Genomic DNA, 25901 nt, shown 5'->3' with positions numbered 1-25901 from the left:
AAATCACAAACATACAGTCTCACGCGCGTAACAGAAAACTTTTACGAGTTTTGCGTGTTAAAAATAAAACCCTTTCTCTCAACCGGTAGTGGTCTAGCTTTTGTTGAAACCAGTAACTTTGTATTGGCACCTAATGAATTATGGCTCCTGTAATATATATCGCTTGTTGCTCCCTATTTGTTAATCGCTTTGGATAAAAGCGTCCGCTAAATGACTAAATGCAAATCAACGCGAGCCAATTTCCTGTGAATCATTACTCGTGCTTGCAGTAGAAGCTCTTTCATTACAATTACGCAATTCATCTTCCCCCACGTTTTGACATACTAAGCAATGATGGCCAATAGAATAATCGCGATTTATGGTATTTTATATTAACAATGGCTCAATTGTGTCTATTGTTCTAGCTTTCCCTTATTAATAATAACAAACCAATGAAACTGGTGGTCCAAATACGGCTTGGGACGGGGAATCCCATCGGAGTGATCTTGGATCCAATGCGTTCTTAAAATGAAACATTGCACTAAGATGTTTGTAGGGTTGGGGTATTTATTTTATTTGTGAACATCCATTTTAAACAGAAAAAAATGATCAATTTAAAACGTTATATATATCGAGACGCATAGGCAGCATTAGCACTATGTAAGATTTTTACACTGGCAAATTTATTATCATTAACAGCAATTTTAGTAATTATCAGCAACGAGTTTTTTTTATAAGAGCATGCCTCATGTGCAGTGCTGAGGGGTCCCATTATTGAAAAATTGAAGATTGTGAATTTGACCAGCAGACGGCGCTCTAATGCCTTCTAAGTAGCCAGGTGGGTGCTTGCAAAGTGGAGCGAGTGAAATAAGACCACCACCAGGGTTTTTCTTGTATTCTCTCTTCTCTCTGCACAGTATCTCTTATATTATAGTGAGAATGTTGGTTGAAAGGGTCAAACCGTTCATAGGTATCAACAGATGTGTCTAGCTCTGGCTGCACTTCATCCTTTTTGAGCACAAAATCTACACGGCCAGCTCTTTGCATGTTAGCGGGAAGATGGATCTTCTTCATGGCCTTGGAGTACCCTGGTGCAGAGGCTGTCACAATGTAGATGCCAGATGTCAGTAACCTCCAGTAATCTCCATCCTCAGCTGATAATTAGAGAATAATTGCAGCAAAGTTATGACAACATAAATGAAAAAAATGCACTTAAATATATAACTATTTATTTTGTAATTTCTCAATTATTTTGAATTGAAGCAATGATATAATGATGTTAATAATGATCATGGTGATAAAATATGTTTTTTAAATGTTTTTAATACCAGCTGTAAGCATACAGCCTGACTGCCGCACCTGTTCTAATGTCATGCCTTATACCCTTGACGGACACGGTGGCTCCTTTGATCCCTTTTCCATCTTCACCCTTTACAATACCTTTAATCCCTTGTTGCACCTGTGGAAAACACACAAACTACCACTTTGTAGTGTATCATTTACATATCAGTCTAGCTGTATCAGGCATACATAGATTTTTTTCAATTTATTCATATTGAAGAGTAAATTAATAAACTGTCTACGGAAAACACATCAAAATAAATGCAGTGCAAAGGGCTCGAGGAAGCAAGCATTAGCGCAGTGCTCTCAAAATGAGAATGAGCTCACCGCCTCCATAAAGCTCAAAAGAGCCTCCTTGTTTTCTTGCCATCCTGTGTAAAGGTCTTCTTCTGCTGGATATTTATCACAGCCCAACTCTACTGTTATCTCAAAGCAGTTTGTGTGGAGGTAGCTGAAATCTGACATTCCTGCCCAAAAGACAAAAGCTAAAGATGAGCATATAAAATCGTCCTTATCATAGTCCAGCAGTTCTCAAATTGTTCAATGAAAACACTTTATTTTATTTAACATATTCACTTATTTAATTAAACTGTCAGGTGTGTCCTCGTAACTCACCCCCTGCAATACTATACCATTTGGCTCCATTCACTATACCACCTTTATCAGCAAACGTTCCTCCACACCTGCTCGTGTCATCATTTGCCATGGTGGCATGTGCGTCTGCATATGTTCTGGCTAAATTTGAAAACACCTGCAACAGAAAAAAACAGTGTAAAAACCTGCGATTGAATTTCAAAAGTCATTTTACCATATTTTACATGAAATGTTTTACATACTGAACTTGAAGAAAAGCCAAGGGGAAATTAGCAGGGTTTTAGCTGTAAATTGTAGCTAAACCCAGATCTTGAGTTTGGACGTTTTCTACTTTTTTTTTTACAAATATTTTAAGATTTCTATAGTTCACAGAAGATAGAATATGAATGAATATTTTGTGCAATATCATATATATAAATATAATCATATAATCAGCAGGTATATAGTAGTCATATCTAAACAGTTTAGATTATATAAAAAAGCAAACCTGTTCATCTGGAGTGGGAGAGAACATGTTCTCTAGAGGGTGTTTTGAAAGGTCGTATGGGTAAGAGACCACCAGATCTCCCCCGTGAAGGTTGGCCGATAAGACAAATGGAATCGAGCGCATCCATTTCATTACAGCATACGATTCTGGAGCCACCTGTACATGTACAAGCCACACATGCCTGTGTGTAGTCATATTTGCGAGTTTTAAGAAGTGCATTTGTTCACAATTTTGTTCAGAGTGCTTCCTACCTTACCAAACCAGTAAGAAGTTGGGATGGGAATATGATCGCTACGGTATCTTTTGAATCTGCGACGGTTGTAAAAGATAGAGGTGAGGTCTGGGAAGTTCCTATTGAGGTCTATATTCTGCGCATTGGCTCTGCCAATAGAATTCGCTCTGGGTTGGGCATCCTGAAGCAAGAAAGTTGTTACCTTTATATACAAGTTTCATGGATATTATGGATATTAAATCCTAATGAAAACTACTTTCACAAAGTCTTTATTTCTGAAAGAGAATTTTCTTTTTACATCATCATAATCAGTGTCGCTTCCACTTTGCATGTCAGCAGAGGCCAGCTCGTACCCATCAGGGTTCATGGATGGAAGGATGTGAATCCGGGTGGTGTTTACAAGAGTCTGAATCCGAATGTTTCCAAGTAAGTATTCAGAGCACAGGTACTGGGCAAGATAGATGAGAAGCTCTCTGCCCATGACCTCATTCCCATGCATGTTTCCAATGTATCTGATCTCTGGTTCCACTGCAGAGAAAAGTATAAAAACGGTTTTGTACACTTTTGTAATCATTTGTATTCCTCATAAATATTTTTAAGTAAATGTTTGCATAGTTTGTAGAACTTCTTTCTTAAGGACAACGAGTTAATGTGTATGGGTCGATGTTTAAATGCATGCAACATTATAAAAACACTGCTTATCTCGTGTTAAACTTCAGTGCTGCAAATCAAAGAGTGGGAAAATCCTTTGGAATTTATCTCTGCTCAAGCTTTGCCTACTGCTTCAGAAGTTACTTACTTAATTCATGTGCTCCAGGGTTGCTTGAAAACTCGATCACAAGCAGATCTTTGCCTTCAACGCTATTGCCAATGCTGTATGTTCTGGAAATATGCAGACATTGAGCTGCTGTCTTTTTCAGAATGTTAAACATCTGGGTGTTGGAGTGATAGGTGAACTTAATAGCTGTAAAAGGCTCTCCAGGAGAGACACTAGGCATGACCATCTCCTGCATCTCTTTAAAGGAAAAAGGACTTAATGTGAGTGATTGAAATTATGAGAGTTACACAATTAGTCTAATATTACACATTTTGGGTGAGAAAGTGAAGGTGAGTGATTTATGGCCGAAATAAATAAAAAACAGCAAGTAATAAAAATAATGTAAATTGAATAAAAATAAATAAATCTTAAAAAGGCTTGGAATTAAATTCCCTTTACTGTAAATCCATGACCTTGAAAGTTGCATAGCCATCTTTAACACTAAAAAAACTAAGTTGCTGTGGATGCAATTTCCACAGTAGATGACAAAGATGAAGACTGAAGCCAAAAAACAGTGTAATGGGAATAATTAAAAACATAAAAGGCTTTGGAAAACAGACAGCAACAAAAACTGCTATAAAATGACATGGGAGCGTTGGGTGCAAATTAAAAAAACCTTAAAGGCCTTACAGAAAAGTTTGGACCACTGAGTTATGATTTGCACTTCATCTTTCACAGCACCATTGTGCTAAACAATCAGGACATTTTTCTATATCCTTCTTAAAGTTTAAAACACTTAAAAAAAGGTGTTTCAAAAGGTGCCATAGAAGAACCTTTTGGTTCCATAAAAAACCTTTAACATCTGAAAAACCTTTGTGTCAAAAAAAGGTTCTTCAGATTATTAAAAAGTTCTTTGAGGAACCAAAAATGGTTATTCTATGGCATCGCTGTGAAGAACCTTTTAAGCACATTTATTTTTTAAGAGTGTTTCGAAATAAAAAAAGCTGTAGATTTACCTCTCAGGCCTTCCAGAGGGTCATAGCAGCCCTCCTCTTCACTGACAAAAAAACGATCACAGTCTAAGAAATAAGGCCAAGCCATGTCAATGCCCTCAAATGCGTGCGCGCAGCTCTTCAGCACTAACTCGCAGGAGCTGCGACAGGGTTTTATAATCTTGCCGTTTTCACAGCGTGGGGCGAGCACTGAGCAGCCGAGCATGCGAATGTCCGGGTTGCACTCTCCATTAAGTAAAGAATGGATCACACTCAACAGCAGGTATTCTGTGCTCAGCTCGGCTTGTTCACGTGTCTTGTGTTCTAGGAGGTTAGGGAATAAAGTCTTGGAGTAGGACATATCATCACAGTATCCAAGTACAACGTCTGTGCATTGTGCTGAGGAAAGAATAACAAACATATTGTAGCCAGAATATATGCCAGATTGTTGTCTAGTCACAGTTATGTAAATGTCCTCTGTAAAGAGATTAAAAATGCATTATTGCCTGTGCGTGTTTGTTATGTGTTTGTGAGCTGTAATATAAGTTGTTTTGTCTGTAGTATATCTTCTTAAAATGTGGTGCTATTGTCAAATAAGTATAGCCAATGAATAAATAGTGTCTGGCTGTGAAAGTAGAGTACACTTATTAGGCTACTTTTTTTCCTCTACATTCTCTCTCAGATTAAGATATCAATATTTCATAGAGCAATCGATCATTTGGGCAGCCATATGAGGAGAAACCCTGAAGCCTGCAGAAGATTTCATTTCTCAACAAGAGCTCATCTTAAAATAGGAAAATGAAGTATTGAGTTTTTCACTCGCTTCCTTGTTCTGTCACACTGTATCAAACCCCCATTCCAAAAATTGGAGCTGTGTGGAACGGGTCATCTACACCTACATATTGCCCAACTTTCCAAAACGAATAAAGGACAAATACGAAAATGTAATGTGATTTAAAATAATAACATGGGTCTGGAAATTTCTCTTATACACCAAAAGACTAAAGCATTAGCCCTGGTGAAATGTAGCCTATATGGCATTAAAGAGACAATTCGACCAAAAATGAAAATTCTGTCATCATTTACTCACCCTTAAGTTGTTCCAGATCTGTATACATTTCTTTGTTCTGCTAAACACAAAGGAAGATATTTTGTAGAATGTCAGTAACCCAATAGGTCTGGGGCACTATGGAATACCATTGCAGAAAAAATGACAATGGTAATCAAAGGTGCCCCAGATGTGTTTGCTTTCAAACATTCTTCAAATTATCTTCTTCTGCGTTCAGCAGAACAAAGACATTAATAAAAAACATTCCTCCATATATCGATCTTTGTGTTCAACAGAACTAAGAAATGTATACAAATTTGGGTAATTCAATGATGACTGTAACGCAAATTATGGGACTTAAGTCGGCACTTACGTTTCGGCTCAACCGCCACTTTACACCAACCTATGAAATAAGCATGTTACTGTTAGAAACACTCGATGGCGCTATAAAGCAACTCTTGCAACACATTTGTTTTGACATTTATGTTTTAAACAACTAGATAGCGTTTTCAAAAATCAACATTACACACAAACTCTACAGAACAAACTTAGCAAATGTCAATCATTAAAAAAAGCATGTGAGTTAACATCGTACTTGTGTAGTTTCATTCTTTGTGCGCTTTCAAGTTTCAAGTAAAAAAAAACTTCTTATAAATGTTCGTATGTAAAAACTACTTACCCTGAAAATAGTTGCCAGGTTCACACCGAGGCAGAACACAGCGAACCAGGGTCAGGGCGTTTAGAAGGAAAACAACCTTTATCATTTTGCTGTCCAAACTACGATCCACTCATATAAACCTTTCTCAGACTCGGATACTGTTTCCGTGCGCGCTTTGTTTCGTCATCTATTAATATAAAAAGGGAAATGTATGTGTAATCCTTAAAAACGTTATCGAGTAAAAAAAACCCTCGACAATAACTGTACACCAGCAGAAACGTCAGGACTGAACGAAATGATGGCGGAAAGTTTTAAGTCTACCTCACCCCTGGCGCTGAAACATGGCTTTTCACCAAGCCTTACGCAGTCCCTGTTTTCACTATCTGTACAGTGTCCTGTGGTTCGTTTGGATGGTCACAAAACGTTCTTCTGGATTTCTGCTCTAACACGTTCCCAAATTCTTTATTGATAACACTTCACAATAATGTTGCATTTGGTAATAGTTAACTATACTTCCGTTAACATTTTTACAGCGTTTATTTATCTCGTCACACATTTATTTCAACATTTAGGCTACTCGTACATTTTCAGAACTAAAGTTGCATCCTGAACCATTAGTTAATGCATAATGAACTAACATGAATAGGAAATAACCAACTGTATTAGTATTATCAAACAAATACTAATAACATTAAGAAATGCTAATAAATAATGAAAATATATTGTTCATGTTATTAAATATTAGCTAAACCATTAACTATGTTAATGAATGACACCTTATTGCAAAGTGTTACCCATTTTCTATCGCTCTCTTTATCTCTTATTTTTCGAATATAAAAATGAATAAAATGACGATAAATGAATGTTCAGAAATTTCATTAACTAAAGTAAATGTCTCTCTTAAACTTTAGAAAGAAAAACACCCATGCTAAATGAAAGCTTCAACAATGCATTGATTAAATGCACCACTTATTAATTTAGTTAAGGAGCCTTTTTTCAATTAAAGGTTAAATCATTGTGTGATTTATAATTATTCCTACAATATATATATACAGTGTATTCATATATTCCTACAATATATCTTTATTGCACCATTTTCACAAAACAGTAGATTCAACAAATGTTAACAAATCTGGCACTAATACACCTGTATAAAGCACTTAAGTAGTTTGAACTCTGATACACCATAAACCCCACCACTGCTTCACTGAAAATATTTAATAAATAAATACACTATAAATTCATTGTGCTGTGCAAAGTAGCTACATCAAGAATCTAACAAATTCACCTTTAGAAAGTGCTCGCTACATTCCACCAAAAATACAATGTAGCGCTATGAACAGCTGTTACATGAATCTAGTACATTCAGTTACAATAAAAGCTCTGATATCAGGAGATGTTCAACTTTGGCTTTTCTGTCACTAATATCAAATACTAAGATAACAAAGTGCATCACTGTCCAGTGACCAATAGGCTTGGTAGTAGAAAGTCATTTCACAAGAGAGTCAACTCTAATGGCACATCAAAAATATACACTTATCTAAGTAAACTGGTATGAATTGGCATTTTGTAGATTCTCAAAATCTCAGTCCCATGACAAAATTCCCAGAAAATAATACACTTTTTAATCTTTTTGATTGAATTGTTTTAGCTGGGGACACACTAGAATTAAAGTATATACTGTACCACAGTATAAAGTGCACCATGATGTCATACCAAGATGTGACCCAGAATTAGTGTGTCTGTGTGAATATGTTTATATTCTGTACTGAGCTGCTTTTTATCACCACACTCAGGTTACATTAGAGTGGCCCATCACTGTTTCAGTACCATCCCCAACAGCGGCACACAATCCTGTGTTTCTCCATCTCATTCTTTCTCTCTCTCTCTCTCTCTCTCCCACACACAAACACACACACGCACAATTATACGTTTTTTCTCACACACTTTTGAAATCAAGGCATTGAGATGTTCCGGCTTGTGCAATTGTGTCTTTAGCTAATCCTTTGAAGACTGTAGTCATTCTCTGTGTCCATAGAGCTGCTGTGTCCAGAGGAGGGGTACAAATCACGCTTAAGCAGCCGATTGGCTACTGTTACCATGACCTTCTTGTACTGCTGCCTCAGGAGGCAGTATGCGAAGGGATCTGAAGCTGCCTTACTGTATGTTAAACACTTACTGACAATACCCCAGTGTCGGTTAATATCCACAAGGGGAAGAAGCTCAGCCAACCTTGGAAACAGAAGAGAATCCATTAACCATAATTGACAGCATGTAGGAAAGAACCAAACTGAATCTTGCTATTGTGGTTTGAATGCTAGGAATATGCCAAAACTGAACATGATTGTGTTTAAAATATTTCATTTAATATAATCCTGTGAATTAATACGTCTATTTAAAGGGAACAGCAAATGTCGCAGAAAGAAAATGTTTTCGGATCAGATGAGCTTTAGTTAGGAATCATGAGCAACTAAAAGTGTTTGTGTGTCCTGTCACCTAAGACTTGTCAACGTCATCTCACGACTCAGTTTAATGACGCCATTTCTAAACACTTATTGTAGTGAAACATCAAATCAATAACTCACAATAAAACAGTTTCAGTGCGTAGTTCTGCTCCCATCAGCATTACTCTTAAAACATCGCTAATTTATTCCATCACAGGTGATGTGGCACTTTGAATTAAAACATTATAAATAGCACATACCTTGTGATAACATAAGGAGCAAAACAGATGATGAAAGATCCAATGAAAATGCTGATTTTCTTAGTTGCACGCTGTTTTCTCCTCTTTTGCTCCGCGAGACAGCGTTGCTTTACACTACAAAAGAATAATTATAACGTGTTAATGAGATACGTGTCAGGATGGTGAACCTTGGAAACGAGCCAAAAATCATACTGAGAATAGATTGTCGTAAATACCTTGGGTGAATATCTACCAGCAAGAAGAGGGTCTGCATGGTTATAATGTCGATCCTCTTGCAGTGAAAGCGTGCAACTTTTAACACCTTTAAGTATGTAACGCACAAAATCAGGAGGGAGAGCATGAAGCTGGTGGCGTGAAAGACGATTGTAAACACGGTGAACTTAATCCGCGAGCTCTCCCCGTCCAAATGCAACGTGCAGGATGCGTAAACGGGACTGTAGTCAAACCAGGAGAAAAGCAGCGGGATGAGGGAGAACGTGAACGAGTGGAGCCACGAATAACACACCATGACCAGCGCGTCCCGGTAGCGCATTTTGCTGGAGTAACTCAGCGGGAAAACCACGGCGATCCAGCGGTCTATACTGAGCGCTGCCATGCTCAGCATGCTGTTGGCTGTCAGAAAGGTCTCCAGAAAGCTGACCGTGCGACAGAGGCAGTCCCCGAACGGCTGCTGGTTTTTTACAATCCCCACTAAAGTGGACGGCATGTTCAGGACGGAAATGAGTATGTTGCAAAACGATAAATTCATGGTGAACACACCTGGCACCTGTCGGCGTATTTCGCCGCTGTGGATGAAACATAGCAACACCAGCAAGTTCGACAGCAGAGAAACGATCGTGACCACGACGATAAACAAAGCAAATAGGATTTCCGCAAAGTCCATTTCTCACTTTAAAAGTCCACTTTCGGGGTATTTGCCCCTGTTATTGATAAATATGTGACGAGTTGCATGATTCTTCGTCGGTTTAACGCGGCGATTTATTCAGCAGAGACCAAATAACTTCCGTCAGGAGCAACTTGCGTGCGCTGTCCAGAGTGCTGAACCGTAATCGCCTCCTCTTTTCACGTCTGCACATTTCCCACTTGTAACATGACATTAAAATTAATTTCAGAGGAATAAACTCCACTTTTATGAAGAACAACGCCGTTCAAATTCTATCGTGCTAGATGCGTTCAGTGCTGCGCTTCTCAATGCGAGTGTTGGTGGAGCTCAGGGACTCTATCACGCTCAGCACTGCTTCGTTATTGGATCATGCGCACTAGGGGTGCGACTGTGGGAGGCATTTTTTAAAGAAAGTGTGTAATCTAAATCTCGTGGCAAAGCTATTCAGTCAGATTCAAACATTTATCGTGTCGAATTTATCTTCAAACCGTTAAAAAAAGCACTTAAAAGTTAAACTTCACCTGGCAACCTGTAAAACAACATACATACTGCGTAACGGTGGAATTGAAAATAATCAAAGGTGTATAAAAGGTGTATAATGACCAGAAGCAAGCAGGAGCGATCTAAAATTTCTAATGAACCAGCACTAGAGGTGCCTCAGTGATGGGTTTCCCCTGGGAGCACGTGAGTCAGAAGCAGGCTCCCTATCAGCTCTATACAAATGCCAAATCAAAACGAGCAAGACAATAGCTGAGAGACAGAGCCACATGTGCTTCTGGGGACAAGCACACCGTGGGTGTCTCCTCTATTGTAAATCTATCAGCATGATAAAGGCTCATTATGCCACCTGTGTCTGTCGGCATAAAAGAGAGCCTGTGACTGTACTCACCTGCACTCTGTACTTATATTTCTCTGTCTATCTGTCAGCTTAAGTGACTGAGCAAGTTGTTGTTCTTAGTATGATTTTGCCATTAAATGTCAATAATACTTTGCTCCCCTTTCAGATAAATTGGCCATTGTAAAAACACCCAAAAAAACGAAAGGACAAGGTCATCTCTACAAATGCAATATATGATGTTAAATAATGAATAGACAACATTGACCCCACATTTAGATTAGGGGTGTATAATAATATCTCAGTTAAGCGATGACATATCTAGAGATAAATAAACTTGGCCCATACGTGTACTGTTGCACCTAGCTGAGGTCAAGAGGGACACGGTTAAGTGCTTTTTATTGTCCCTGTCATAGCCTGACCTTATATCAGTAATACCCCATGACTTCCCAACATTTGTTTAAACCCACAGGGGAAAAATGTCAAAATGGCATTTCTTTTTTAAGGTGTATAACCCACTTTTAGACAGAAGGTCATAATAAACAACTGTTAAAATGTGTTGTTAGAAATAATTTTGTAGTACTGTATGTGGACTGTAGTTCTATAAACGTTTTAACTTGTTAATATTACATAGAATTGGATGTCACAAACTCAGTTCATGCACACACAACTTTTAATAATAACATGGAAGCTTAAAATTAGAAGGCTGATAAGATATCTTATAAAATTTCCTGTAAACTAGTACCCTATTGCTTATGTCAAATGATTTGTGCATACGTCTGAGGCCTCTGTATAACTCAAGCTCCCTGCGTGCTCTAGCGAGATTTTCATTCTTGTAACTGTGGCACATTGAAGAAAGATGGTCTCCAACTGAAAATAGAAAAGCATATTTTTTTCATCTTTGAGTTTAATTCTGGAAATGCGGGGGTATGATCAGCACATACATCTTGTTCCAGTATATTTTGCTAAATCTTCTATTACCATTAAAAGGTATTGTTGCTGTTATTGGCACTAAATGATCATCCATAAACTGATGGAACAGATTCTGGGTAAACAGCATTGCCACAGTAAGAATGCACAAATAATGCCTATGCTCAATCCCTTCTCTAAAAATTGCTTTAATATGCTTTAGTCTCTATTTTATTAAAGGTCCAGTGTATGAAGCTTAGCAGCATCTAGTGGTGAGATTGCAAATATGCAACCAACGACTTTTCGAAGCACTAAGCTGGCCGAAGGAGATAACGTATATACAAAACACGTTCTGTAAAGCAGTTTGTCCATTTAGGGAATTTTGAGGAATAATATGTGAATATGAGGAACCCAACTTTCTGCATTGCTTCCATAAAATAGGCTCTTGTTATAAATACATATTTTCAGTATACTGTATGAGTGTGTGGGTGTTATGGTGACTTACAACTTGGTCATCTAAACAGGCAACAGCCAAGCAAAATAATAATGCCAGTGAAGCCAAACCAGTAATGCATGTAATGAAAAGGATACATTACATGAATACATTTAAGAGCAGAAAATTCTCACATTGAAAATAACACAAGGTTAAAGGAACAATGTGGATGTAGCGCTATCTAGTGGTGAGCTTGTGAATTGTAACCAACAGCTCACTACGGTGGCTGCAAAGAACTACATTTACATTTACATTTAGTCATTTGGCAGACGCTTTCATCCAAAGCAATTTACATTGCTTTATCCTATACATTTTACATAGGTATTTTCAATCCCCTGGGATCGAACCCACAACCTTGCGTTGTTAAAACAATGCTCTTACCACTGAGCTACAGGAAAACTAAGATGTCATCACGTTTTCGTTTTCTTGCCGAAGGTGATAACATATTTTCGAAAAGCGCTCTGTAGAGCAGTTTGTCTGTCTTGTGCTACTCTAAACAACATTGCAAATTCCTTGCGATGTATGTAGATAGAAAGAGCTCATTCTAAGGTTAAGCAAAAATAACGCTTCATTATGTAAGGTCTTTTTATAGCTCTAAAAATATAGTTATGTATTTTATATTGCGTTTCTGTTCCTCCAAAAAACTACACACTGGACACACAGCTGTGAATAACCACACTCGTGCTGACCATACTTTAGATCTGCTTTACACCAACAAATATTACGTTTTTGTTCTTCTAATGCCTGTTGAGTGGTCATTGTTCCCCAGTCTTTTATTATAGCACACATGACTAATATGCTTGAATGCCTTGAGCATATTTCAAAACAGTTTCCATTTCCATGTCAAAACCTTATAAACAGTCATTATACACTGTGGGCATTGCTATTATATTGATATACTGCCAATTCTATGCACACGACGCAGATAAATCTACACAAAACGGCGTGGTAGGTGTTCGTGAGCGTGGTTTTCCGGTAACTGTGTCGCAGTGTGGTGTAAGCACGGGTAAAACATTGCAGCTGTGAGATAATTCATCACTGCCTCTGTTATCTCTGACATGTGCATCTAGCCACAGGTGGCACGCCAGCATCTACCGCAGTGTGTGTGTTTCTGTGTGTATAGTGAATCTAACAGATCATGGCATCTCTACATTTCCAGTCACTATGAGACTCATGGCAGCCACTCATTGCTGATGGTGGTCAATAACATATTTAAATTCCAATAATAGGTTTTTAAAATGAAAAACACTTTATTTTAAAAGCCCATAATAGCTCTTTTGTGCTGCGGGACACGTAAAAAGGCAATGTTATTGAGAATTACAATTGTGAAGACACCAAACAGAGAGCTGTTTGGCAACAGAGACAGCATGAAATAAGTCTTGTAAGGCATTCCCAGCTGGCTCAGGTAGACTCAAACAGTTACTATGAGTCATGTTGTCATGGAAACGCAGGGTTTTGTGAGGTATTGTCTGTTGTCGAAATAGCAGCGGATTAAAATAACTTGTCACAGAATTGAAAAGTGAACTTCGAGATGACACAGACAAGTGTGATGCAATATTTATGCATTCCAATGTGAATAAATTATTGTTTTTTAAGTACTTCAATGTCAAAGTAACATAACTGAGAGTTCTTAAAATACTTTCTTGGCGGTTTTCCTACACCGATAAGGCCATATTGTGATTCTAACAAACTGTGTATGTGTGTGGTTTGTGAAGATGCCTTTCCTTTCTTAAACTAACCCAGTCGCACATCCTACAAGGCTTAAAGTAAACAGCACTTTCCAATCCAAAACAGTCCCACACAACTACTGTGGATGAGACAGTTATGCAATAGAGAGTTCAAAAGTGTACGGAAAATGTCTGGTGTGATTTAAAGACGGGGATTGTTAGAAATAATTATAACATCTTTCAGTTTAATAAAAGCTTATCGGATGGTATGTAGCTACGGTCTAGTGAGTGTTTAGAAACAAAGCAGAAAAAATTGTATACAAATCTCATCCCCTAAAGACTGAATGGTTCTGCCCACTGCAGGGTGCCGCTGGCCATGGCAGAGTCAACCTTTGCCTAAATCGTGGGGGAGCTCCTTTCATCCAGACACCAAAAGAACTGGAGAAAGAACAGGACCCAGATTTTGCATCAATAAAGTCTTTACAGCTCACTGCTGGACAAAAAATACAGAATTGACCCTGTTCGATCAAAGGCAACAAAGAGGCTTATTTAAACGGATGCTTTGTTGTTTTATTAGCAGCTTTTAAAACTCAAGTTTTTAAGTTAAAATATGTGCTTTTTTCACAGTGTAGCGCAGAAGATTGAAAGACATGAATCACCCAAAAAATATTATGATTTATGATATACAGCTATGCAAAAAATCACAAGACCATTTCAAAATTATTTGAATTTTTCTGAAATTACTATTTATAGGGATGAGTTTAGGTAAAATTATCATTTTTGTTTTATTCTGTGAACAATTAACAGTTTTTCTCCCAAAGGTCAAATACAAATATTGTGCCTATTTGCATTTCTTTGAAGAAAATGAAAACTGGAGTATGGATAATCTTATAGATGTATGGGTGGTGTTACCGAGACTGTGAGCTTCCATATTTTCAGTGTTTACAACAGGTACGTCATATGGAGCATTTTCTAAGATGCAGTATGAAGTCTGGTTTCTCTTTTCTACAAGTATTTTAATAAGGGATGATGGTTTCATGACACATATTCCTAAACAGCATCTGTGTTCTGTTCAACCTCAGTCTCGTGTCAAAAGGTCAAACTATTTTTCGTTCAAGCATAAATATTATAAATATGAACTAAAAGCAAGTCTGCCTTCCTGTTCTAATAATTTGTTGTATCTGTATTCAATGTTTGACTATAAGCAGGTGTTGTGATAATTATCTCTGAACATATTTCAGTGTTGTCTGGACTGATCACTGCTTATGCCATCAAAGGAGTGACCATATGGCTGATGCTGTTGCTCATAATTATGTCTTTCTTCATTAGGTACATTACAAAGAGAAACCAGATGAAACGTAGATGGTATGGTACAGTGCCTAAAAGAGGAGAGAGAGAGAGAGAGAGAGAGAGCTCAGCAAAATTGTGGCCAACATGATCATAGGAAAATGCATTACAGGTCAAAATTATACAGCTGTGTCTGTGTTCATGAAATATAAATCTGCACCGGTAAAATCTGATGGCCAGGATGGAATATTGTAAAACTGGTCTCCATGAGTATATACTCCGCTTTCAACCTGGCAAATTTAGAAACACTGCAAGTTCTGAAAACCATAACAGCCAAGAACAGTTAAGTAATGAACGATAAGCTGTCAAAAAAAATCGATCTTCTCTAAAGCCTAGTGTATTACACTGATTAAAATAAAAAAAGAGAAGCCTAGCGTAAAAATGGTGAAAATCACATAAGATATAACTGGAGCACACAGAAACTTCTTAAACAACTTAAAATGCAACAATTCACACTAAAAGGTATGAATTAAGAATAAGAAACATTTTATTTAATGTTGGGTTTTAGTACAAGGCAAATTTATGATAGAAGCCAACTTTAACAGCTTTCACATCTCAACCACCTGTTATCATGCAAGTGCTTATGGTTTCATTTCCCGTAAATGCACCTCTTCAGTGTACTGGAAAGCGTTGACCCAAGAGAAGTGCAGATATCTGACACGCGTGGCAGCTACTGTATTCATCACAGCAGACCAGCCTGTTCCTGCTGCGGCATGCAGTTACATAAGATAAATAATAGATAAAACATACATTATATCTTATCAAAGAGCTCTTTACATAAACAAATCATGTGGTGTATAGAATTGCTCCATACCAACAAATAGACAGCATACTGCATACACAAAACATTTATAAATAAAATATTTATATGAAATATTTAATGTATCGATATAGTAAGGACTGGAGGACAATCATACAGTCAACAAAATTTTCAAGCATTATTGCTACAGAGTGTATACATTATCGGTGTTACATAGAGAATGAAGAATATTGATATAGCTGGAGAACAGAAAACTTGTCACTTATGTTATGGACTAAAATATCACATGACCTATGTATTTTATAATCTCTTTATTTAACTCTTCTCTACTTTTAATTTACTACTTAATTTGTTCTACTTTGAGTCCCCCTGCATACATTTGTGTAACCTTACATGAACTATATTTATTCGACAATAACTAAATGCAATATGTGAAGTAATAAACTAGTAAGAAATCGTTTCTAATACTGTGTATGACAGTTATAAGTCTACTCTAGCTTATGATCATCACTTTTTCAGAAGGACATGCAGTATTAAGCAGTATTACATAAGTCTAATCAGCAGCGCAAGTGAAGCTTCCAGACATTATTGCACACAAAGCCAACCCTTATTAATTTTTAAGTAAGCACAATGTGTGGAGTCGATTCATCTGGTCCTGGCGGCAGCTATTTTGAGAAAGTGTCGCCCACTCAGAGACCATGTGGGGGAAAAAATGAGCTTCTGAAAAAAACAGCCCCCCATCATCACTACAATGTGTGCTGCTATTTAGTTTGAATACCTGTGATTTAAATATTGTCGTTTATGGACAACTGCTAGATAGTCAATAGAACATTGTAAACAATCAATACTGTGTGTTTTAAACCTGACATACACGGAATATATCTATAAAATGTGCAGACATATGCCTGGCTATTGCGATTTCAGCGGTGATGTAACTTGGCTTCAAGTTTCAAGCATTTGGGACTTTCAGGGCAACTGTAATTAAGCATAATTATATCGTAACTACAATATGCAAGATGAGGCATGTAAAATTATAGCCTTATCTGTCTTCAAAAATAAAAGAGATTCAAGTCTCATGTGGACCAAGGTTGGTAGAAAATATACTACCAATGTAGTTTGTTTTGAAGTACACCGTGGTTTTCTGAAAGACGTCCTTCAAGATTAAACAGCACTCTGTCTAATGAGCTGGAGGTACTGCTCTTAGATTAATCATAAGTCAACCTTCTCCCCTTCCCTAAGGTTATAGATTTGCATTTCATGCCTTAAGATCCATCGGCATTCCACAGAGCAGAGCAGGAATACATCTACCTAGAGACGTGTTTATACTTAAGTATTTTTCATATATGTGACCCTGGATCACAAAACCAGTCCAGGGCTCCAGACTGCGACCAAATGGTCGCATTTTGCGACCAAAATTTGAGAGTGTGCGACTGAATTTTACATCCAGTCGCACATTTGCTACCAGTAAATTTGCCTCCCCCACCCTCCGTATTTTTTTATACATTAAACGTGGAAGGGGCACGTCAATGATCAATGAAATGAGCAATGAAATAATCAATGAGACGCAAGCGCACACGCACGCAAACACACACACACTCGCAAACATACTCACGAGACGCGAGCACACACTCGCGTTTCATTGAGTGATGCCTGTCTGTGAGGCGGCCAATGCGTGTGAGAAGAATAGGAAATGGCCACTGTAAGTGGCTAAAATGCGTGGAGCGGGAGGGGCCTAGAGATAATCGAGCGCGCGTAAACATCTGTGGGAAGGAAACGGAGACAAATATCATCACAACCTGATTTGTGACCCTGGACAACAAGACCAGTCGTAAGTCGCACGGGTATATTTCCGACAAAAGACGAAAATACATTGTTAGGGTCAAAATGATCAATTTTTATTTTATGTCAAAAATCGTTAGTATATTAAGTAAAGATCATGTTCCATGAAGATATTTTGTAAATTTCCTACCCTAAATATGTCAAAACTTTATTTTTGTGAGTCGATCCCTTAATATCGCGAACAAAAAATGGTCAGAAACATGCCTACAAACTTAACTCGCTGCTGTCCGCTCTATGAAAACTACCCATTCAAGTTTGCTATCTATGTAAAGTTAAGAGATTCCGCTTTCAAGTTAATCTACTCTCTTCTATGTCATTACATGGGTAAGCCAATAGAGAGTGTTAAAACAAACCTGTTTCCTCTTAGCAACGGCCTGCTATAGCGTCTCACGTGCGCAGCGTACACAATCCGTCATGATCGCGCTTCAAAACATGGATTCTGATGGAAGCGCGTTTGCTCAATCTAAACGCTAATGACAGCAATAATTTAACGAACCTAGTAAATGATTGTTTCGCAAATCATTGGGAAGATAATACAGAATGTCCAGAGACCGGCTTGACATAATAGGATGCCCCGGAAGACGACGAATTCAATCAATGTTTAGATCGCTTCGACTCCGTGACATGAAGGAATACAAAGTGTTCACTGCGGACTCAGAATTCAACCCGCTTGAGTGGGAAAATTCTTCAAAGTTCAGGTCAGTTAGTCACAAACGTTCTTAAATACCTTCTTTACAAAGTAGTGGTTTTCATGAGTTGTTTATGTCAAAGTTATGCCAATTTTGCTCTGACAAAATGTAAACAAAACATCATCTTAGCATGTAGATCTGCCTCTGTTAATGATGATTCGTTGCCAGCTCAAGTGTAAAATTGTATATGTTCCTGGAGAATTATTTTTATGAAATTTTGTGTGTATACAGTTTAAGCTGTGGTAAATCAATGGTGTAAGTTTCATTTATTTCCCATCATTAGTAATATGCGTTGCTAAGGACTACTTCTGGAAAACTTTAAAGGCGATTTTCTCAATATTTTGATTTTTTCCACTCTCAGATTCCAGAATTTTAAATGGTTATATCTCGGCCAAATAGTGTCCTATCATAACAAACTATATACCAATAGAAAGTGTATTTAGTCAGCTTTCATGTGGTGTATAAATCTCAATTTTGAAAAATTTACCCATAAGACTGGTTTTGTCGTCCAGGGTCACATATGTGCGTGTGTCTGAGCTATGAGCAAGCGAACTATTGATTCGTTCATCCGACCTGCGGCTAGTGTACCAGTGCCAGAGTCTACAGTGTCACCATCGGATGATGATGCAGAGTCAGAGGTTGGTGTGGCGAAAAAAAGTCACATTGTAACTGTGAAATGACCGAAAGGTTACTAAGCACTTTGTTACTAAGCACTTTTTTTATTCTGAATGTATGGTATTTTGTTTACTATATGCACTGTCATGACAGCGATGGTGCTGTCAGTTTACCTTGTTGTTGCATCTTCAAAAGTGCAGAATAAAATGTGACACTGAATTTGAAACAGAACATTGTAATTTCTGCATCTATTATTAAAGTATTTATTAGTAATACAGTGGAAATTAGTAGATTTGGTTAGCATGTTGATTTACGGTATGTGCCCCTAAATTTTCTGGTTGTGCCCCTAAAATGTTCAGTTGGGGGCCACTGTGCTCCTGGTGAAAAAAGTTAGTCTGGAGCCCTGCAGTCTTATGTAGCACGGGAACATTTTTAGTAAAAGACCAAAAAAACATTGTATGGGTCAAAACTATTGATTTTTTTTATGCGAAAATTCATTAGGATATTAAGTACAGATCCTGTTCCATGAAGATATTTAGTAAATTTCCTACCCTTAATATATAAAAACTTTATTGTTGTGAGTGGATGGCCTGTTACAGTGCCTGTGATTAACAATTTCAAAGGCAATTTTCTCAATATTTAGATTTTTCGCAGAGTCCTGAGTTTTAAACGGTTGTATCTCAGACAGATATTGCCCTATGCTAGCAAATCATACATCAATAGAAAGCTTATTTATCCAGCTTTCAGATACTGTAAAAATCTAAATTTCGAAAAATTGACCCATAAGAAGGGTTTTGTTGTCCAGGGTCACATAGTAAGGGATTCTCAATAAATATCTTAATATGACAGGTTTTTAAGAGCACATATCTTGAACCATGGTTCGCAGTCATAAGGCAGAAAATGAAGCCCATCAGCTATCCAAGTGTTTTAGACCTGCAGCTTTATTCCTCAGACATTTTGAGTTTAACGCTTCAAACTGTCCAAACCAAAACACCCTGAAAAGTGCTCAGCACAAAGCTGCTGAGATTGGATCTAAATATTTCCAGTAATCCTCATGGTTGTCCAATGTCATCCATATTCACCACAAGATTAATGTGAATGTCTGCAATGTCTCATTTCAGCAGAACTCGAGACGCAACACATCCCCTATAATGTTACGATTCATCATTTTAACTTGCCATCCTTAGAAAATTGCATTATGCTGTGCTGGGTGCTTTTTCATAGACGCAACCTGCTTTTTAAAAAATACTCAAAACTCAGTTTGTTTACACTGGGGAGGGGATAAATCCCCTTTGGTCATCTTTTGTGTCTGGCAAAAATAGTTTCTCCTATGATGACATCTTTTAACGGTAAAGCGCCGTGTGCACATAGGAAGATACATCATTTTATATCATACAGTAAGGTGTAGAAAAATACAAATTTCTATTTCTCCATCACACACATACATAACACTTCATAACTTTCCACCAACATGCTGATTTAGTTTGTCCCTCATTTATTCTCAAACTATTTCCTCATTCACACAGAAACAGTCAATTTTACGTTCTCGCAACACTTTTGCAGATGGTTTTTGGATGTCAAAGACAATGCATTTATGAGTTTAGAAGAAGTAGGAACACAGATCTGACAGTCAGCGATAACAGTGAGATAGAGAGAGAGTAGAGAAGTATCAGTAAGGATACATTAAAGGGTCCCTGAGCTGTGTGTGGAGGAGGCACAGCTGAAGGTTGAAAGTCACATCTAGGCATCACGTGGCAAAACCTTGAAGAAAATCACACTAACATTGCAGCAGGCAGAATAAGGTCACGTTGCCTACAGCCATATCATCAGAATATATCTTTGTGCATAGAAACATAAGTTAACATTCCAAAAACACCAAATGAGGTCGAGGTGCACAACTGACGATGTGTCGCATTGATGAGAACCATACAAAGGGAATTATTTGCAGCACCTCACCAAATGGCATCTTTCACCCAGGATAATGGATGTGATGAAAGTGAGACACACAACTCATGAGATGTCTCTCTGATAGTGGAAAGGAAAGGTAAGTATGCTATGTATTTCCATAATCGTTTATCCCCCAAACATAGAGGATGCCTACCCGACGAACCCAGTGAAACCTCCATTCCTCTATTTATATTCTTCACTGAAAAAAAAAACATGTAGAATTTACTTAATAAAATCCTTGTAACAATTTGCACAAAGTAAAATATGCTGCTATAATTCAAGTAAATGCAATTTACTAACCAGAATAAAGTAAATTCTACTTATTAACTTACATACAGTTTTTGTTAAAATATCAAGTAAATGTTACTTAATGCTTAACTTAATCCTGTGCCTAACTCAAACTTCACGGAACACTTTAAAATATACTATTTTTTTATAACATAGATGGTCAGGTGAGGAGAGACTGGTGGTCTCTGTACTGGAATTAGAACAGATCAACTGCCAAGGTAGTAATATCTGCAAAAAATATTTATGTAGTCTCAACACAAAATAAATAATAAATAAACTTAATTTTATCAAATTAAATAGGTTTAAAGCGGCCCTGCAACAATGTGTCATGCATTCTGAGTTCTTTACAATGTTAAACGTGTCTTCTCATGCTTAACACTGTACACTTGTCACAAAACGAGTTGTGCATATTACGTAGTATTTCTGAGCTTGATAAACTCCCCCAGCGATCGTACAGGTTTTGGAAAGTTTTTTTTTTAAAATAAAAACTGTTTTGTGACAACCTTCCTTAGTCCCTTATTGGACAATTGTCCCAGGAAAAGCACGCGGCACAGCCACAGGAGAGCAGGAGAAGGAGCATGTGCAGACGTCACTTTCACTTGTAAGCAGGAGAGAGAGAGCATATAATCGGGAAGTTCAGGTGTTTGTTTGTTCACCGCATCTGGGTGATAATTGTTATATAATCGGTGAATATAAAGCTGGATTTGGAGATCGTTTGCAACATGAATCATGCGGTGAGTGAAACTGATGTCTGTGTTTTGTTGACAATGGGTGCGCACGTGCTTTGGTTCAGCCTACCCCTCCCCCCCCACACACCCCGTATGTTTTCGGAAACAATCACAAAGCTGTATCTATCTTTTACAAAATGTGATCAAACTAAATACTCTTCGAAGATACGAAGTATGCAATACTACTCTATAGGTACACAAGATTAATATGAGATTCACAGAAACCCCGTGTGTTACCCCAGCTTTAACATAATACAATTGAGTTGGATTTAATAATTTGTTCAAATAAAATTACTCAAACTATATAATTAAAATCGAAACAACCCAAATTAGTAGATTTTATCTCCCAAGATTTTTACGTTATTTTAACTTTTTTGTTAAAAACAGGAACATAATTATATTAAATATATTTTAATCATTTCTTTTCATAAAATCTACTTAGGCACATAATTATTTTTTCCAGTGTTGACTGCTACCCCCTGTCGTGCATAAGGCATGAGAAATGTCCTATTGGGCAATTCAACTGTGCTGAAATAGTGGGATTTTATCACCTAGTCCTATTAAGCGAATCTGTGCAGTATGGTCAATTAGAAATCAGAATAAGAAATTCTAAAGGCAACCCCGCCCCAAAAATGCTGTTTATGTGCCCGATATATTCAGCTTTAAGGACTCGGGTTAAACAACATTGCTTTGAGTTGATTCGATGTGTCAGTTTGTCAAGAACTGAAAATATAGATAAAGCCAAATGCGGTAGACTGAACTGATCCTGAGATTTAAAGCACAGTTCATCTACGGCCCAGGTGAGAAAGATATCTGTCAGCCTCACTCAGAATCAAACGCACATACACAGGAGACCGGTGGAGAGTCTTTGACTGAACTTTATGAGAGCCGATATAGCAAAAAAGCGTGTGTAGTAATAACTGAGAGAGCAAAAGAGAAAGAGAGTAAGGTACTGTGTGTGCCCCCTGAGGCATTTGTCATTGTTGCTCATGTAACGCTGTGAAATCTGAGAAAATGGAAGGTGTTTCATAAGCGTTCAGGCTTCTTGTGTTCTTCTTCGGGCTTCTTATTTGCCCAAATAGTTAAATTATACTTTGTATTTGGAAGCAGTCAAAATGCTTGAATGTCACTGACTTGCATAACAAAACACCCAAGCAAACTAACTGCATGTTAAAAAGACAAGAACATTTACCCAGACAACTACATTGTTTTGTAATTCAAATTATAATACTCTACTTAAAATGGTTAAGATTATTCATATGAACTGGTACGGACCACTAATATCATAAATAAAACGACTCAATTAATATACAATTAATATCTAAATTACTTCAAACAAGTAAACTTCTATGATTTGTTATCTAATGCAATGAAAGCCATACAACTCCATACAAGCCATTTTTCAAAATAGGAATAGCAAATATTTGCAATCGAGTATTAGATGACTCTGTTTCTGGTACGATACTGAGAAGACACAGAATGTGTTGCAATTTCGAAAAATGAGTGCTGATGGAAATTAGTGTCATTCCCATGAGGTTTGGATAACACGACACTCCCTCCTTCAAACAAACAAGAATGGAAAAAACAGAGAATGCAATGTAGGAGGGAGGAATAAAGAGTTCAGCTTTACTATGAGTCTACTACGAAGACTGTGGCTTTACATTACTGGCCTTACAAAAACATTCATGGCGTGTTCTATGCACACAGAAGTAAGATGCTTGCCATCGCAAAAACCCAGAGGCATTCTCACCAAGGAGCAAAACAATTTATATGAGAAACTGGCAGTACAAAATTAAAGGATAGCAAATATTACAAAATACATCAAGTCAAGTATTTGTTTTTCTGACTTTCCAACAGTGCCACCAGCAGATGAAGCTTCGGAGAAGCGGCAGCAACATCATTTTGAAATACAATTAATCGTATATTAAAATGAACATACTGTACAAAATGAGACTCTCAAAACAATGAATTTACATTCACAAGGAAAAACTCAAATCAAACCCAGAGAGGGTTTGTCCACCACACTCGGCTGCCAAAAGTGATGCCAGCAACCTCAGACTGATCCTACAAAAACACAACAAACACACCCCACATTACAGCCAGTTATGACCTCAAATTCTCCCTCTCTGCAGCTGTAAAAGCAAACGTGTCTCTTACACAATGTGCTTTCTTTTCTACATTAAATGACTCTGCAGTCTTCAGTCGGTATAATATAGTCTTCCCTGTGACTCAGTTAAAGGAAGGCAATAAACGCAATAAAGGAAGATTCACATTTTGAAACTCGTATTCACTTACAAAGACAGAATGCAGAACACATGTGCAATAGAGAAAGGAGCAGCTTAATTCTTCCCTCTTTTGACCCAGATTTAACTCAACCATTTGTCAGACCTGTTATTCTGTCTCAAGTGTGTCTAAAAATGTTTATACAACAGATAAACACATCAAGTCCAGAGTTCGATTTAACTACAGTGTCCGGTAGTTTTTTTGTCAATAGCTTGACGTTGTTTAGGTAAGATTTTGTTTCCTGGTTGAACAAATTTATAAACCTTTTTGGTAACTTGCATTCCCTTGTACTGAAGGCATCTCACGGTCCACACAGCTTTAACACATTACATGACAGGTTTATGATGCAATGCAGGTCAAATGTCTTAAAGGAAAGAAGCAACAATTTTCTTAAAGTTGAACAGACAGAACAGAATTTAACAGTCTGACTTAAAGTAAAAACACACACAAGGCATTACCAACTCTTTCCCTTCCTCTGCCACGTACGTCGCTCGATTAGTTATCTGTTTTTATATGCAAGTCTAGACCTATTTACAAACTGATCTCTCATCAGAATGCAAGAGACAGAAAGATCCCTACTGACTTGGAAGTGACCTTACATAAATTGCTTCATTATCTCTACATGACACAGCGACGGGTCGCACGCATATAGACCCTGGTTTTACCCAACATCTAATGCATTGGCTCAATGTAAAAAACACACACTGTGGTCCGTTTCAAAACCTTCAAGCAATCAATAAAGCCATGCATCTTCATTAGCTTTCACAGGCTGCCGCTGGAGACTTTCCAAATCAGAGCCAAGCTGCTATGCTTTGTTAATATAAGCTTTTAATATAACAACATCACAAAAAGGCTAAACATGTTAAACTAATTAAACTAAATTTAATTGAATCCCTATACCGATAGCTGCTGATTGTGAAAAGTACAATAACATATTTAAATGGATCAGTGTAGCTTGGAACGATGAACAATTGCATGAGCATACTATATAAACGAACATGAAACACATGCTCAAGTTAAACAGGACATTCTTCATGGCTTGACATAAATAGGACATCCTGGGAACGGCAAATGAGTAGAGTACCTTCCTGTGAAACTAAGGGAATATTTATATGGACAGTTCTGTAACGTGTGTTCATCATCAAGACATACAACTGCTTAGATACATTTATCTTGGACAGTTTAATCTCATGTTGACATTTTTATGCCGCTGAGATTCTTAATTATGCAATTAGTTATTCATAAAAATGTATAGGTCCGGTGTGTTATTTCTTTTGGAGGATCTATTGACAGAAATGTAATTATTACAATATTACTAATATTACATACATAACTATGTCTTCAGTTGTGTATGAAGACCTTACAAAATGAAGTGTTATGTTTTAATAGTCTTAGAATGAGCTAAATAAATCTATATACAGCCCGGAGCACCTTATGTGGAATTCGCCGTGTTGTTTCTACAGTGTCCCTAAAAGGACAAACTGCTCTACAGAGCACGACACTTAAATACGTCATCCCCTTCAGCTAAGAAGTGAAAATGTAACGACATCTTAGTCCCGTGTCAGCCACCGTAGTGCTTCAAAAGGGAGGTGGGGTGGAGTGAGCCGTTGGTTGCAATTTCGCAACCTAACCGCTAGATGTCGCTAAATTTCATACACTGGACCTTAAACTAAAACCTTTGCATTTAAAAACATGAGATACTTTAAAAATTAAATCTCTTTTTAACAGCGATGCATGATATTCTACTATTGTGGCAAGCCTCTTTAAAGAGCAATGTATCCCAGATTATTAAAAATCAGCCCATGAGTCACACTGAGAAATCTGAA

The 25901-nt window shown here is 37.4% G+C and overlaps 2 protein-coding genes across 2 annotated transcripts; both read right to left on the bottom strand.

Annotated features, from left to right (window-relative positions):
* Positions 1 to 534: 534 nt before the first annotated feature.
* On the bottom strand, positions 535 to 6504 carry LOC130429734 (carboxypeptidase Z-like). The gene is made up of 11 exons (XM_056758473.1): positions 6110 to 6504; positions 5804 to 5833; positions 4407 to 4781; positions 3433 to 3648; positions 2932 to 3161; positions 2653 to 2814; positions 2402 to 2557; positions 1936 to 2071; positions 1648 to 1787; positions 1339 to 1438; positions 535 to 1133 (listed from the first exon to the last, which is right to left on the bottom strand). The coding sequence occupies exons 1-11, from the start codon at positions 6192 to 6194 to the stop codon at positions 796 to 798; spliced, it is 1968 nt and encodes a 655-aa protein (XP_056614451.1). The 5' UTR covers positions 6195 to 6504; the 3' UTR covers positions 535 to 795.
* A 743-nt stretch (positions 6505 to 7247) lies between these two features.
* gpr78b (G protein-coupled receptor 78b) lies at positions 7248 to 9991 on the bottom strand. The gene is made up of 3 exons (XM_056752250.1): positions 9008 to 9991; positions 8793 to 8906; positions 7248 to 8320 (listed from the first exon to the last, which is right to left on the bottom strand). The coding sequence occupies exons 1-3, from the start codon at positions 9673 to 9675 to the stop codon at positions 8083 to 8085; spliced, it is 1020 nt and encodes a 339-aa protein (XP_056608228.1). The 5' UTR covers positions 9676 to 9991; the 3' UTR covers positions 7248 to 8082.
* Between the last annotated feature and the right edge of the window lie 15910 nt (positions 9992 to 25901).

Source organism: Triplophysa dalaica, chromosome 1 (assembly GCF_015846415.1).
Source record: "Triplophysa dalaica isolate WHDGS20190420 chromosome 1, ASM1584641v1, whole genome shotgun sequence".
Lineage (NCBI taxonomy): Eukaryota > Metazoa > Chordata > Actinopteri > Cypriniformes > Nemacheilidae > Triplophysa > Triplophysa dalaica.
The sequence above is the reverse complement of the archived record's forward strand: the minus strand, read 5'-3'. Positions and strand labels throughout refer to the sequence as shown.